The sequence below is a fragment of the Loxodonta africana genome, chromosome 24 (assembly GCF_030014295.1).
Source record: "Loxodonta africana isolate mLoxAfr1 chromosome 24, mLoxAfr1.hap2, whole genome shotgun sequence".
Lineage (NCBI taxonomy): Eukaryota > Metazoa > Chordata > Mammalia > Proboscidea > Elephantidae > Loxodonta > Loxodonta africana.
This window is the reverse complement of record NC_087365.1, coordinates 26,547,084-26,563,616: the sequence shown is the minus strand read 5'-3', so window position 1 is coordinate 26,563,616 and position 16,533 is coordinate 26,547,084. Positions and strand designations below refer to the sequence as shown.

The 16,533-nt window shown below is 41.8% G+C and overlaps 1 protein-coding gene across 4 annotated transcripts in view; it reads left to right on the top strand.

Annotated features, from left to right (window-relative positions):
* Positions 1-16,533, top strand: part of ATRN (attractin) — a 215,102-nt gene that overhangs the window by 171,493 nt on the left and 27,076 nt on the right. For 3 of the 4 annotated variants that reach the window (XM_003411610.4, XM_064275832.1, XM_023550062.2), the window contains exon 26: positions 12,440-12,518. In XM_003411610.4, the coding sequence (XP_003411658.1) occupies positions 12,440-12,518 (79 nt within the window). Of the gene's footprint in view, positions 1-269; positions 6,942-12,439; positions 12,519-16,533 lie in introns of those variants that run through there. The other variant, XM_023550064.2, reaches the window with a different exon arrangement.

Below are 16,533 nucleotides of genomic sequence, written 5' to 3'. Positions count from 1 at the left end.
GGTTTGGCTGATTATCCAGAGTCACCTGTTAGTCCCTGGGGCTTTCTCTTCTACACTCATAGTTGTTTCGTTCACTGGTTGGTTTTTAGTTTAATTTTATTTTTTATGAAAATAGCATGTTCAGATAATTAAAAAAGACAAGTGCTACAGTGCTTATAACAGAAAACAGCAGCTTCCTGCCGCATACCTTCCCACCCCGACTCCCCAAATTTAAATTGTTTTATCTGTTTTTCACGACTTTATGCTTATGCTCTGTCTTGGTTTTTTAGTTCAATCTATTGATGTCCTACTGTAGAAGATGAGGACACAAAACAGTTTCAACTGAATGATGAAGAAAATATTAACTTGTGGATACAGTTGAAGTTGTATTTAGAGAATTGGAGAGAGAGAGAAAGAAGAGACAGAATGTGTTGGACAGCTGAGGGGATATGAGCATGGCCTCAGCTCCTGGCAGCTTTGTAGTTCCAGTTTCTATGAGAGCTGGCTGCTTTAGGGTTCTGCTAGATGCCTGTGACTATTCTCCCACAGCCATCCATTGACCACCTAGGTAGCAGTTTTCTGGGATTGAAATTCTAGGTTGTAACTTTGGGTTAATTATATAATACAGAAACATTTTTTTAATTGTTACAAGAATGTATGTAACACAGCACTTGCCAGTTCAACATTTTTCAGCTGTACAGTTTAGCGGCATCAATTACATTAGTCGTGTGCAACCATCACCTGTATTCATTGCCAAATTTCCCATCACCGTAAACAGAAACTCACTGCTTCCTAAACAATGGATCCCCTTTTCCCTATCCCTCCCGCCCCTGGTAACCACTAATAAACTTTAGTCTGTAAACATTTGTCTATTCTTGTTATTCCATATTTGAGTGATAGTGTCCCACCAAGCTAGCCATTGAGGCAATACCAAAATGGAGGGTGGAGTCATGGCTGGTGGAACTGTCCCAAAACTCGCCTGCAAAGGTTCAGATTCCAAAAAAAGAGGCAGTAAAAGCTAGGTTGATTGGACTAAAGGCTTTTAATGAGGGGAAACCTATGTACAGAGGACAGCACTGAGTTCCAGAACTAGCTGAGAAGATTTGACAGTTGCCTATGTTACAGTATTTGTGCGCACCAAGGGGCCTTTATTCTAACACTAGTATACTCAAAGAGTGGGTGAGTTCCAAAGGGGGAAAGGAATATGACACCTGCGCTGCAGGGGAAGCATAGCTGGAAGGGAAAGTGAAGTCCGGGAGTGGGGAGGGAGTGATGGTCCTAGAGAGTTTATTTTACTAATTGATGGCTGGATTTGCACTTAAAGACAGTTAATCAGTAGCTGTAGCTGTGGAGAGTCTGGCTGATGTTCCTGGCTAACTATGGGACAGGGTTACTTACTGTCCAGTCACTCTTGCTCAATCCCAGAGTCCTTAGCGGGGAGGACCCATTTTGAATATGCCTCAATCCCACAATAAAATCATATAATAGTTGTCCTTTTGTGACTGACTTATTTCACTCCACGTAATGTTTTCAAGGTTTATTCATGTTGTAGCATGTGTCAGGACTTCATTCCTCTTTGTGGCTGAGTAGTATTCCATTGTATGTGTGTACCATATATTGTATATCGATTAATCTTTTGATGGATATTTAGGTTGTTTCTACCTTTGGTTATTGTGAATAATCCTGCAGTGAACATTGGTGTACATGTATACATGTATCTGTTTGTGTCACTACTTTGAAGTCTCTTGGGGATACACCTGGGAGTGGAATTGCTGGGTCATATCATAGAACCATGTATAACTTTTTGAGGAACCACAAACTCTTTTCCACAGCAGCTGTAACATTTTGCAGCAGTGTATAAGGATTCCAGTATCTCCACATCCTTGTCAGCATTTGTTATTTTCTGGGTTTTGTTTGTTTGTTTGTATGTCATAGCCATCCTAGTGGGAGTAAAATGTTATCTCATTGTGGTTTTGATACGAATCTCTCTAATGGCCCCGACCTCTCGGGAAAAAAGACTAGTGGTGCTATTTGATGGCTCACTTTTAAGGGGGTGCAGAGGCCATACGCTAACTCAGTAGTACCAGTTAGCACATGTGCTATATTCTTGGAACATGTATGGAATGAGAGAACCCAGCTGCCACATACCAACCCAGAGAGGACTGGCTGCTTCTGTTGATTGGCAGGAGCCTGAATAGCACCATCAGAAATGATCAGAGAAGCATCTTTAGGGACCATGGGCTCTTGTGTAATAAACAAAGATAAAAGGTCTTTTCATCACTTCTCCCTTTTGAAGTTTGAGCCTTTGGAAAAGAATCTGACTTCAGTTTTTCTGGACTGTGTTTAAGAACTAGAAATGATGGACTTTTTAGCTGAGAATATAGAGTTCTTTCCATGAGCTTGGGGAAGAAAATAATTGCCCAGGGGTAAGTTAACCAGATCCAAAAAGATTTAAATGAAACCTATAAGGGAGAGGGGAAAGGTGTCCAGATAATCCTAAGTACTCTAAAGAACAAGCAGCGCATATAACATAGAAAAGAGAATTAGGGTAGGGCGAGGGGAAGCTTAATGATTCAAATGACAAAAATCGTTGTGAGGTGAGTTGGAAACAGTACTTCCAGACTCAAGGCACAGTGAAGTAAACTGCAGCTCCTAATCCATGATTACCTTTGTGTCTTAATGAGATGTTTCTTCATACTCAAGTAGGAGCCTTGTGTATAAAAAACGAAATAATGAGACCGACTCACTTGTTTGCCCTGAGAATCGAATGAAGTAATGTATGTGAAAGGGCTTCGTAGTCTGGGAGATAATATGCTACTGTTGGTCTAAATGATGACTTAGTAAGAGGAGGAGAGACAGATTAACACTCTCCAAATCTGTGTAGCTGGGGTTAGAGATGCCTTAGAGGGCAGGACTGGGTGAGGATAAAAAGAAAGAAAAATAGAGGTGATGTTATGAAAGTGTCACACCACCTACCCAGAAGGAAGAAATATGATGAGAATTCGTGACATAGGCAAGATATACAATGTTTTCCTAAAGTTTTTAGTTATCTGAATTTGCACTGAAAGTCACGCCAAGTTCACAGCAGACATTTTGACAAAACTATGAATTTTTGGCCATTTCCTTTTCCAGAAGGTAGAAGTGATGTGGAATCCTGCCCCTCTGAACCTAATTCTGACCAGGAAGGCTAGTGCAGTGCAAGTCACAGGCACTTGGAAAGAGGCAGCTGTTTTTCTGCTTGCAGGCTAGCCCGGAGGTCAAGGCTAGGCCAGGACATGTGTACTTAGTTTTAGGAAGGCTAGACTTGGCGGGGGCGGGAAAGTGGAGCCATTCTTTAGTAGGTTCTCCCTCTGGAAGGAAAAAAGATGGAGCCAGGTTGGGATGCTCTCAAAAATATAATTCTAGCTTTGCAATTCCAGTTAAGCTGGTGAGAAAAAACAGATACCCCTGAACACTGAGCCCTCAGACATGTTTTCAAAAAACATATACAACAGATGGGAAGAAGGACCTAGAATCACAGCATGGATTTTTCAGAATAGTCTCAGGAAAGTGCAGCCCTCAGACAAACATGGACAGGTTTAGAACAAAAAGGCCAAAGGATTCCTGTTTTTCTCCTTAGGTACAGAGCTAAGTTGTCCTAACGTTGAATGACATTGGTAAAATGTCAGTAATTGTTGAGGCTGAGTAAAGGACATACAGGAGTTCACCAGGTTGTTCTCTATTTTTGTGTATGTTTGATAATTTCTGTGTTATAACATGTTTTCTTGAATTACACCTATATTGAGAAGTACAGAAAAGTGATGAGGGGCTACAGTAAGATGAACATTGAGTTTCAGTCCTACCTGTGCCCAAACTATTTGTAGGAAAAGAAGGGAAGGGTATTGGTAAGTGCCACCTTTTTTGAAATAACTGGTAAATTTGTCATTGTATTACCCTAGAAGAATCATGTGCATATTGGCTTTGAGGGAGCAATCGCTGTGTGTTAGCGTGCTGTTGTGTCATTTCTCGTAGCTGGAACAAGTAGAAAGAACTGGGTTGTTGGCTCTTCCAACGGGAAGATGGAAGCCCCACGTAGGCCTGGGGATGAGGGTGGTGGTGGAGCACACACCATCTGAGTGTTGTTTTCCAGCTGCATTGAGGTAGTCCCAAGAGAAGCTTCTGAGTAACAACACAGTCCTCACATCTGCCACACCCATGACCAGCTCCGTACTCACCTATATGCAGCAGTCTCTTGACTCCCCAACTTAGAAGCTGTGCACATTGGCTTCGTAGCCTTCCATGCTGATTTGAGTTGACCATAATGATGTGGATAGAGCCAAGCTTTTGGGACCTTCATTTGCTGATGTGGCATGACTCAAAATGAGAAGAAACAGCTGCAAGCATCCATGAATAATCAGAACCTGGAATGTACGAAGTATGAATGTAGGAAAATGGGAAGTCATCAAAAATGAAATGGAATGCATGAATATTGATATCCTAGATATTAGTGAGCTGAAATGGGCTGGTATCGGCCATTTTGAATCGGACAATAATATGATCTAGCTGTGCTGGCAATGGCAAATTGAAGAGGAATGTCATCATTTTCATCATCAAAAAGAACATTTCAAGGTATATCCTGAAGTACAACTCTGTCAGTGATAGGATAATATTCGTACACCTACAAGGGAGACCGGTTAATAAGACTATTATTCAAATTTACATACCAACCTCTAAGGCCAAAGATAAAGAAATTGAAGATTTTTACCAGCTTCTGCAGTCTGAAATTGATCAAACATGTAATCAAAATGCACTGACAATTACCGATGATTGGAATGCGAAAGTTGGACACAAAGAAGAAGGATCAGTGGTTGGAAAATAATGGCCTTGGTGATAGAAATGATGCCGGAGATGGCGTCATTTTGCAAGATCAACAACTTCCTCATTGCTAATACCTTTTTTCAACGACATAAATGGTGTCTATACACATGGAAGAAACCCTGGTGGTGTAGTGGTTAAGAACTACGTCTGCTAACCGAAAGGTCGGCAGTTTGAATCCACCAGGCATTCCTTGGAAACTCTATGGGGCAGTTCTCCTCTGTCCTATAGGGTCGCTATGAATCGGAACTGACTTGATGGCAGTGAGTTTGTTTTTGGTATACACGTGGACCTCACCGGATGCAATATATAGGAGTCAAATTGACTACATCTGTGGTGAGAGATGATGGAGAAGCTCGGTATCATCAGTTCAGCTGTGGAACAGACCATCAGCCACTCATGTGCAAGTTCAAGTTGAAGCTGGAGAAAATTAAAACAAGTCCACAAAAGCCAAAGTACCACCTTGAGTATGCCTCACCTGAATTTAGAGACCATCTCAAGAATAGATTCGATGCATTGATAACACCAGTGACCAAAGACCAGTCAAGTTGTGGACATCAAGGACATCATACATAAAGAAAGCAAAAGGTCATTAAAAAGACAGGAAAGAAAGAAAAGACCAAAATGGATGTCAGAAGAGATTCTTGAACTTACTCTTGAACGTAGAGCATCTAAAGCAAATGGAAGAAATGGTGAAGTAAAAGAGCTGAACAGAAGATTTCAAAGGGTAGCTCGAGAAGACAAATTATTATAATGAGAGACCTGAAATTAAAAAACCAAAACATGCTTGGCATTTCTCAAGTTGAAAGAATTGAAATTTAAAAAAAAAAAAAAAGCCTCAAGTTGCAATTTTGAAGAATTTATGGGCAAAATATTGAATGACACAGAAAGCATCAAAAGATGATGGAAGAGATACACAGAGTCACTGTACCAGAAAGAATTGGTCAACGTTCATCCACTTCAGAAGGTAGCATATGATCAAGAACCCAGGGTGTTTTAGTAATCTAGTGCTGCTCTAACGGAAGTACCACAAGCAGATGGCTTTAACAAAGAGAAGTTTATTCTCTCACAGTCTGGTAGGTTACAAGTCCAAATTCAGGGTGTCAGCTCCAGGGGACGGCTTTCTTTGTCTGCTCTAGAGGAAGATTCCTTGTCATCAGTCTTCCCCTGGTCAAGGAGCATTTCAGGCGCAGAGACCCCAGGTCCGAAGGACACCCTCTGCTCGTGGTGCTGCTTTCTTGGTATGAGGTCCCCAACCCTCTGCTTGCTTCCCTTTTATCTCTTGTGAGATAAAAGGCGGTGCAGGCCACACCCCAGGGAAACTCCATTTACATTGGAGCAGAGATGTGACCTTAATAAGGGTGTTGCAATCCCACCCTAATCCTCTTTAACATAAAATTACAATCACAAAATGGAGTACAACCACACAATACTGGGAATCATGGCCCAGCCAAATTGATACATTTTGGGGAGGACATAATCAAGTCCGTGACACAGGGTATTGAAGGAAGAAGTCCATGCTGCACTGAAGGCACTGGCGAAAAACAAGGCTCCAGGATTTGATGGAATACCAATTGAGATGTTTCAGCAAACAGATGCAGTGACTAGAGGTGCTCACTCATGTGTGCCAAGAAATTTGGAAGACAGCTACCAACCAACTGGAAGAGATCCATATTGGCTCATTCCAAAGAAAAGTGATGCAGTCGAGTGCAAAAATTATGGAACAGTATCATTAACATCACACACAAGTAAAATTTTGCTGAAGATAATTCAAAAGCGGTTACAGCAGTACATCGATGGGAAACTGCCAGAAATTCAAGCCAGATTCAGAAGAGGACATGGAATGAGGGATATCATTGCTGATGTCAGATGGATCTTGGCTGAAAGCAGAGAATGCCAGAGAAAGCAGAGAATGTGTTTTATTGGCTATGCAAAGGCATTTGACTGTGTGGATCATAACAAATTATGAATAACATTGCGAAGGATGGAAATTCCAAAACACTTAATTGTGCTCATAAGGAACCTGTACATAGACCAAGAAGCAGTCGTTCCCGACAGAGCAAGGAGATACTGCGTGGTTTAAAATCAGGAAAGATGTGCATCAGGGTTTTGTCCTTTCACTATACTTACTCAATCTGTATGCTGAGCAAATAATCCAAGAAGCTGGACTATGTGAAGAACGGGGCATCAGAATTGGAGGAAGACTCATGAACAACCTGCATTATGCAGGTGACACACCTTGCTTGCTAAAAGTGAAGAGGACTTGAAGCACTTATTGATGAAGATCAAAGACTAGAGCCTTCAGTATGGATTACACCTTAACATAAAACAAAAATCCTCCCAACTGTACCAGTAAGCAACATCATGATAAATGGAGAAAAGATTGAAGTTATCAAGGATTTCATTTTATTTCGATCCGCAATTAACGCCCATGGAAATGGCGGTCAGGAAATCAAACGACATACTGCATTGGGCAAATCTGCTGCAAAACACCTCTTGAAAGCGTTAAAAAGCAAAGATGTCACTTTCAGGACTAAGGTGCACCTGACCCCAGGCCATGGTATTTTCAGTCACCTCATACCTGTGTGGAAGCTGGACAATGAATAAGGAAGAACAAAGAATTGACACCTTTGAATTATGGTGTTGGCGAGGAATATTGACTCTACCATGGACTGGCAGAAGAACAAACAAATTTGTCATGGAAGTACACCCAGAATGCTCCTTAGGAACAAAGATGGTGAGACTTTGTCTCACATACTTTGGGTATGTTTTCAGGAGCAACCAATCCCTGGAGAGGGACATCATGCTTGGTAAAGTAAAGGGTCAGCAAAAAAGAAGAAGACCCTCAATGAGATGATTTGACACACAGTGGCTACAACGATGGGCTCAAGCATACCAGTGATTGTGCAGATGGTGTAGGACCTGGCAAGGTTTCATTCTATTGTATGTAGGGTCACTATGAGTCAGAACCAAATGGATGCCACCTAATAATACAATAGCTGTGTTTATCTTTTAAAATAAAAATTACAAAAATCAGGGGTCATGCATGGAAATGAAGAAAGACTAAGAGAGGTTGCTCTTTTCAGACTCCTTTACTGGTTATTGCAGTTCTCCCCAGCTTCTCAGTGTTGGGATGCCTCCCCAGGGGCATTCGTCCCTATCTGTGTTCACTCCCTTGGTGACCTCATCCAGGTTTACTGCTTCAAATACCATCTATATGCTGATGATTCCCCAGTGCAAATCTTCATCCCGAATTTTGTAGCAGCTTCCAGGCTTGTTTATCTGCCCACAGCACCTCCCCTTGGCTGTCTGGAAGATACCTCAGAGCACAGCCTAGCCGAAACTGGACTCTTGATCCGCTATCTCTTTGCACCTGCTATACCAAGAACATTCCATCTAGTGGATGACAAGTCCACCCTTCTAGTCCATCAGGAAAATTCTATTGCCTTGTCCTTCAAATTATGTCCAATTCCAGAGTGCTTTTCACACCCCCACTACCACCACCCTTGTTTGAGCCACGTCGTCTTTTACCTGGACTACAGGTCTCTGTGTTTCTGCCATTGCTACCCTAGTGGTTTTCTGAGCCTAAGTTAGACCATGACAGCTCTCTACTCAAAATCCTGCAGTGGTTCCTCCTCTCAGTAAAGTCCATAACCCTCATAATGCCTGCAGGCGTTACATGCTACACGACCTGCTCCTCCCCTCTCTCCCCTTTACCTCCTTACCTCTCTGCCTTCATCTCTGGCACCACTCACATCACTTAGCTTTGCTGGCGCCCTGTGGGTCCTCAAGCATTCCCAGTCAGGTCCTTGCTTCCAGGCTTTGCACTGGCTGGCCCCTTTGCCTAGGTGTATTTCTGAAGACATCAGCTGAGCTGCCTTTCACCATGCCTCCTCCAAGTCTCTGCTCAAATGGCACCTTCTCAGTAAGCCCCATTCTGACCGTTCTGATTTCTGTAGCATTTGCTACTACTGACATGCTCTCTAATTTGCCTATTTGTTTTGCTTCTGTTTGTTTCCACCTGCTGGAATGTAATTCACGGGAACAGGGATGTTCTATTCCTTGATATATTCCATGTGCCTAAAACAGGACCTGGCCCAATCAGTATTGATTCAGTGAAAAGTCTATACTGTTAGCTTGGAGGAAGGCTTGGCAGTGTCAGCGACCGCAGAGGCCCAGCAAGATGGAAACTGAAGGCAATGCACTGAGTGGTGGCCCAGTGGAACCCCTGCCTGTTTTGCCAGGGTACCCATGGAAGGTGTCTGCACTCTTGTGCATCTTAGGGAAACGGTAACCTGCAGACACCTTGATGTTTCTGCTTGTGACAGGGCAGAAGTTCAGCCTTCCTAGGACTTCAGAGTGTCTTTCTCCAGCCAGCCTGGGAGGGCTGCCTCGGTGTCTGTGCTGGGTGCACTGAGGCTACCATTCACCAAGCTGACTCTATCCTGCAAATGCAGAGGTCAACAAGACAGTGCCAGTGACACGGGCTAGGGAGCCTCATGTCTGCATGTATGCTTTGGATACATATTCTGAGGGGAGCTGCCTTTACAATTTAGGTGTAAAAATGCCAGTTTTAAAATTACTTACGAAGTTAGCTAAGAGGTTTATTTGTTAAGCTCTTTCTTCCATTTAAACTGAAGTCAGTCATTCTTTTTGGTCTATTTCAAACAATTGAACATCTGGTTTATAGAATGTTGAAATCATTTGCATTTGTAACACCACTGAGAGTTATTCTCTACTATTAAGAAAGTTATTGGCTTGAGTTTGGTCATTTTGGATATATTCTATTAAATAAAAAAAAAAATACAATCATGCACCACATAATGTCCATTCAGGCCATGTCTGACCCCATATACGCCCGTGGTCCCATGAGGTTATAATGGAGTTCAGAAATTCCGGTCAGAGAACAGAATGTAACAGACATAACCAGACATAGCAAACACAACAGCTTCCCACACATAACACATGTACAGGCAGTCCCCAGCTTACGAACGAGATCTGTTCCTAAGTCTATCTTGAAGTCAGATTTGTAGGTAAATTAGAACAGGTACATACAGTTCTTATTTAATGTCAGTCAATGTTTGTCATAGTACATATTTCACTGTTCTATGCATATAAAACACTTAAGAAACACTTCCAAACCACACAGTGTTTTCAAGAGCATCACAAAGTAGTACATATGTTCATTATTATGAACCATTATATTTAACTCAAATTTTTAATATAATAGGCTTTATGACAGTCCATACTTAACTATGAGTTGTCTGTAAGTCAGACATTTGTTACCTGGGCACTGCCTATAATCTGGTGTTCGCACGATATTCAAATCACATAACATCGTATTTCACAGAACAGATCATGGATGCATCAAAAGAAGATGAAAGGAATACACAGAGTCACTGTACCAAAAAGAATTATTCGACGTTCAACCATTTCAAGAGGTAGCATATGATCAAAAACCGATAGTACTGAAGGAAGAGGTCCAAGCTGCACTGAAGGCATTGGTGAAAAACAAGGCTCCAGGAATTGACGGAATACCAATTGAGATGTTTGAACAAATGGATGCAGTGGCTGGAGGTGCTCACTCATCTATGCCAAGAAAATTGGAAGATAGCTACCTGGCCAACCGACTGGAAGAGATTTCCATATTCATACCCGTTCCAAAGGAAGGAGATCCAGCAGAATGCGGAAATTATCAAACAATATCAATATCACACACGAGATTTTGCTGAAGATCATTCAAAAGCAGTTACAACAGTACATCGACAGGGAACTGCCAGAAGTTCAAGCCGGATTCAGAAGAGGACATGGAATGAGGGATATCACTGCTGATGTCAGATGGATCCTGGCTGAAAGCAGGAATACCAGAAAGATGTTTACTTGTGTTTTATTGACTATGCAAAGGCATTCAACTGTGTGGATCATAACAAATTATGGATAACATTGTGAAAAATGGGAATTCCAGAACACTTAATTGAATTGTGCTCATGAGGCACCTATACATAGACTAAGAGGCAGTCATTCGAACAGATCAAAAGGATACTGTGTGGTTTAAAGTCAGGAAAGGGTGTGCATCAGGGTTGTGTCATTTCACCGTACTTATTCAGTCTGTATGCTGAGCAAATAACCCGAGAAGCTGGACTATATGAAGAACGGGGCATCAGGATTAGAGGAAGACTCATAAACAACCTGTGTTATGCAGTTGACACAACTTTGCTTGCTGAAAGTGAAGAGGACTTAAAGCACTTATTGATGGAGATCAAAGACCACAGCCTTCAGTATGGATTATGCTTCAACATAAAACAAAAATCCTCACAATTGGACCAATAAGCAACATCATGATAAATGCAGAAAATATTGAAATTGTCAAGGATTTCGTTTTGCTTGGATCCACAATTAACACCCATGGAAGCAGCAGTCAGGAAATCAGGTGGCACATTGCATTGGGTAAATCTGCTGCAAGAGTTCTCTTTAAAGCGTTAAAAAGCAAAGATGCCTGACCCAAGCCATGTTGTTTTCAGTCACCTCATATGCATGCAGAAGCTGTGCAATGAATAAGGAAGACTGAAGAACAGTTGACACCTTTGAGTTGTGGTGTTGGCAAAGAACATTGAATAATATATCATGGAGTACCAGAAGAACAAACAAACCTGTCTTGGAAGAAGTACAGCCAGAATGCTCATTAGAAGCAAGGATGGCAAGACTTCATCTCACATACTTTGGACATGTTATCAGGAGGGACCAGTCCCTGGAGAAGTCTTTTACCAAGAGACATCATGCTTGGTAAAATGGAGCGTCAGTGAAAAAGAGGAAGACCCTCAACAGAATGGATTGACATAGTGTCTGCAACCGTGGGCTCAAACATAGCAACGACTGTGAGGATGCTTCAGGACTGGCCAGTGTTTCATTCTGTTCTATGGGAAGATATACAGTAAAACCTGCAAAAGCTTTGTAAGGTAGAAACCTGTCAGAGAAGGAAAACACAAATATTTTCCACTAAGAGAGAGTGGTAGAAAAGTGGTAAGACTGCATCCTGTCAAAGGCAGAAAACTTTGCAAGACCTGGAACAAGACCTGGAACAAGAAGTCAGTCGGCTCTTACAAGTTTCACTGTAATTTGTGTGTGTGTGCATGCATATATATATATAATATATATACACACATACATATATATATAATTATATATTATATATATTATATGAAAATGTATTTCTTCTGCATGAAAAGTTAATTGTTACTCTAATAACTTCTCTTTTTTTTTTTTTTTTAATTTTACTGTCTGCTGACTGGGTTATATAGCATGCTTGTTATTTCTTATAATAGGATTATTTTTCTTATTTGGGATAAACCATGATAGGCCATTCTGATGAAGGCCCAGAGGAGGTCAGGGCTCTGCGTGCTTTGTAGGGATAACACAGTTTAGAGGTCAGGTCAGCTTACCAAAGACTTGTTACACTTTGCTTCCTGTGAACCATGCCATTGTCGTAATGACTCATCAGAAAGGAGCTTGGAGTTGGTGTTTTGGGATTATTTCCAGGCCTGGCCTGAGGTGTGGAAGACAGTGATCCAGGGCTGGGATAATAACTTGGTACTTTACTTTCTCACAGTTGTTTCCTCTCTTTGCTCCTGGTGGCGGCTGTGGTTTGGAAGATCAAACAAAGTTGTTGGGCCTCCCGGCGTAGAGAGGTAAGCCTCAATGGATGAAGATTAAAGAATTCTTGTAACAGCTTTTTTTCCTTTTCTTTTTCTCTTAAGCAAGTCAGTTTTAGCTATTTTGTGGCAACTGATTGATAGATTTATCCACAGTTAGACTAGTGCTACCCTTTCTGCAGTTTAGAGTCAGTTAGACTTTGATTAGTTCTACAGAGTCTAATTAATTCTATAGGATTTTAACTTTTTTTTAAAGGAAATTCTAGTATTGACTTATAGATGCCAGGTGTGTTCTTCCTACCAAAATCCTGAGTCTTGACACTCGAAGTGGGAGCTCTGAGGGCTTATTAACAGAGCCACATCCAGCACTTGATTTGGCACAGCCTTCCTAAAAGCCTTTCATGAGAAGGTGGCTGGAATCAGCCATTTAGTCACCTGGAAAGCTTCTCATTATTCAAGGAAAGATCAGTGTGTGTCCAGTTAAGTTTTTACTTGAGTTTTATGTTTTAATATGAATCTTGATTTTGTTCCAGAGCTCCATTCCAAAGCGGCATCAATGAGCCAAGCAAACATTTACAATTGAGACAACTTCAAATAAACTTGGTTAAAAGTACAACGTAAAAGCTTAGTCTTTTGAGACTTTCACTTGTGCTTTTACTTTGTCTCTTCCAGTCATGTCTGTTGCATTGTTGCTAAGGGAACACTTCTTGGTTTTCTGTAGAGACTCATGCCTCTTTCTATATAAAATGTATAGACAAATTAAGAGAATGGGAGTATCTAAAAATCACAGCTCTCACACGTTCAGCACCTACTTGTACAACGTTGGTGTCTCTCACAGGGTTACAGGAGGCTGCAGGCCTGGCCGCCCTATAGGCCGTGATGCCACCTTCTCTGACCCACTCAAGGGTGATGTTATCACAGTTGAAATGCCGCATCCTCATTATTATCCTTGTGTTTGAAATTCAGGGGATAAACAACATATTCAGAGGATTTGGGTTTTTTTTTTTAATTGTGGTGAGTATAGATATAACAAAACATTTGCCATTTCAATGTTTTTTACATGTAGAATTCAGTGACATTAATCACATTCATAATATTTGCAATCGTCACTCACAGAGGGGTTTTTTTAATAGCTCTGTGTCTGATACATTTGAGAACCCCAATGAATTATACAGAGTCCTAAAAAAAAATAAGTTATCCAAAACCAAACCCAGTGCCTTCGAGTCGATTCCGACTCCTAGCGACCCTGTATGACAGAGTAGAACTGCCCCATAGAGTTTCCAGGGAGCGCCTAGTGGATTCGAACTGCCAACCTTTTGATTAGCAGCCGTAGCACTTAACCACTATGCCACCAGGATTCCCGTAAGCCTGGAAAACTAATAAGTTATCCAGAGGGAGTAAAAAAGAAATTGGAAACTACAATAAACCAATAATCAGGGAAGGAAATTGAATTAGACCCAGACAGTTTCATGACTGAGGTAAGTTTATGAAGATAGTAACAGTCTGTTTCTCCTTGGTTGCTTATGAGAATTAATTATTTCTAAAATATATAAGCCATTCCAGAGTGAGGAAAATATATAAACCTTATAATATTCCTAATTCATTTTATGGACAAGAATGCTGATATGGTTACACAACTTGAAGAATATGATCAATGTAAAGAATGTAATTGTGTAGAAATTGTTGAATTGTTATGTTCTGCTGTTTATATTCTCAATAACAACAAATAAAAAATAAAGGCCAGTCGCGTAATGAATATATGTGCAACAATTTAATTTACCCATGTAATAAAAGGATCATTTAATATTAGAAACCCTACTAAAAAAAAAAAAAAAAAGAATACAATATATCAGTAAGTAAAAATAAAACCTAGGGGATCCGGGGCCAAGATGGCGGAATAGACAGACACCTCCAGCGAGCCCTCTTATAACAAAGACCTGAAAAAACAAGTGAAATGAGTATATTTATGATAAGCTAGGATCCCTGAACATCAAAGGCCAGGTTAGAAAATGACTGATGGGCAGGGGGCAGAAGAGACAGTTCAGAAGCAGAGAGGAGTTACCGGACCTGAATTGCAGGGAGCTCTCAGGCACCATTCCCAGGAGCAGCTGCTGCAGGCTGGTACTAGCATTCGGCTGCAGGTTCCTCAGGGAGAAACAGCCAGCCACACAGCCTGCTTACACCTCCGGAACCATGGAAGAACGGCGCTCTCGGCAAAAGCTAAGTACCTGCATATATTTTACCGCGTCCCCTTCCCTTCAAGCCAGCTTTAGCGGCTGACTTCCCAGGACCTGAGATAGGCCTTGTTCAGCACCTAGAGCCATCCTCCCGGCATTGGAGAAGAAATAAATTGCAACTGTAGGAAAAGATTATTTGCCAGGTCCACTAACCGGGGGAGCTCAGGACAGAAGCGGCTCCTGTACAGGCATAAATGGTCCGTGGACTTTGAGTACCTTTCCCCTCTGCATGGACCTGTGTGGGCCTATTTCAGGAGAATAGGCCCTTGCTGGCAAACCACAGCTGTTTCAGGTGTGTGGCAGAGAGGAGGGTGCTTGATGTTTGACACTGCTTTGCATATTAAACACAGTCCTCACCTACCGACATCAGAGGCCTAAGGACTGATGGCTCAACTCAGGTCACCCAGCCACCCGCAACAGGGGTCTAAGGATAACTGGTACCTCCCACTCCTTGCAACTGAAAACACTCGGTGCCCATGGTCCATCTGTAGAACCCACCCACGTGTATGCTCTAAGGAACAGGGACATGCTTTCCTCAGAGACACGTGGGGGACGATTCTCAGCCCCCTGCCTTGATCAGAGTGTGACCCCCTACTGCAACCATATACCGGTGCGTACACCAATCACCCTTGCCCCTCTAGGACTGTAAGACAGAGCCTGAACCACACACTTGGTGATCACCTACCTGGACACCTCAGCTGAATTCATACAAGACAAGTGAATGGACTCCTAGACTGATATACCTGATAACAGCTCTAGACATCTGGGAACAGGACGTCAGAGCTCCAAAGGCGAAAATAATCAAGCTCTTTCACTCAGGCAACCCATTTGGGCATATCAAAACAAACAAAGCAAGAAGCTGCCACACAGTAAGCAAACATAATATAACTTATGGAAATGGCTCAGAGACAATAGTCAATATCAAGTCACATAAAGAAACAGACCATGATTGCTTCAACAAGCTCTCAAAACAAGGGACCTTCTAGATAAAAGTGCCTTCCTGGAATTACCAGAAGCAGAATACAATATACAGAACCCTTCAAGACATCGGGAAGGAAATCAGGCAATATGCAGAACAAGCCAAGGAACACACAGGTAAGTTAAAAAGATTATTCAGGAACAAAATGAAAAATTTAATAAGCTGGAAAAATCCATAGACAGACAACAATCAGAAATTCAGAAGATTTACACTAAAATTACCAAAGGAGACAACTCAAAAGAAAGTCAGAGGAGCAGATTTGAGCAAGTAGAAGGCAGAATATCTGAACTTTAAGATAAAGCACTTGGCACTAATATATTTGAAGAAAAATCAAAGGAATTTTTTTAAAATAATTTTTATTGTGCTTTAAGTGAAAGTTTACAAATCAAGTCAGTCTGTCACATATAAGCTTATATACACCTTACTACATACTCCCATTTACTCTCCCCCTAATGAGTCAGCCCACTCCCTCCTTCCAGTCTCTCCTTTCCTGACCGTTTTGCCAGTTTCTAACCCTCTCTACCCTCCCATCTCCCCTCCAGACAGGAGATGCCAATACAGTCTCAAGTGTCCACCTGATACAAGTAGCTCACTCTTCATCAGCATCTCTCTCCAACCCATTGTGCAGTCCCTTCCATGTCTGATGAGTAGTCTTTGGGAATGGTTCCTGTCCTGGGCCAAGAGAAGGTTTGGGGACCATGACCGCCGGGATTCTTCTAGTATCAGTCAGACCATTGAGTCTGGTCTTTTTATAAGAATTTGGGGTCTGCATCCCACTGTTCCCCTGCTCCCTCTGGGGTTCTTTGTTGTGCTCCCTGTCAGGGCAGTCATCAGT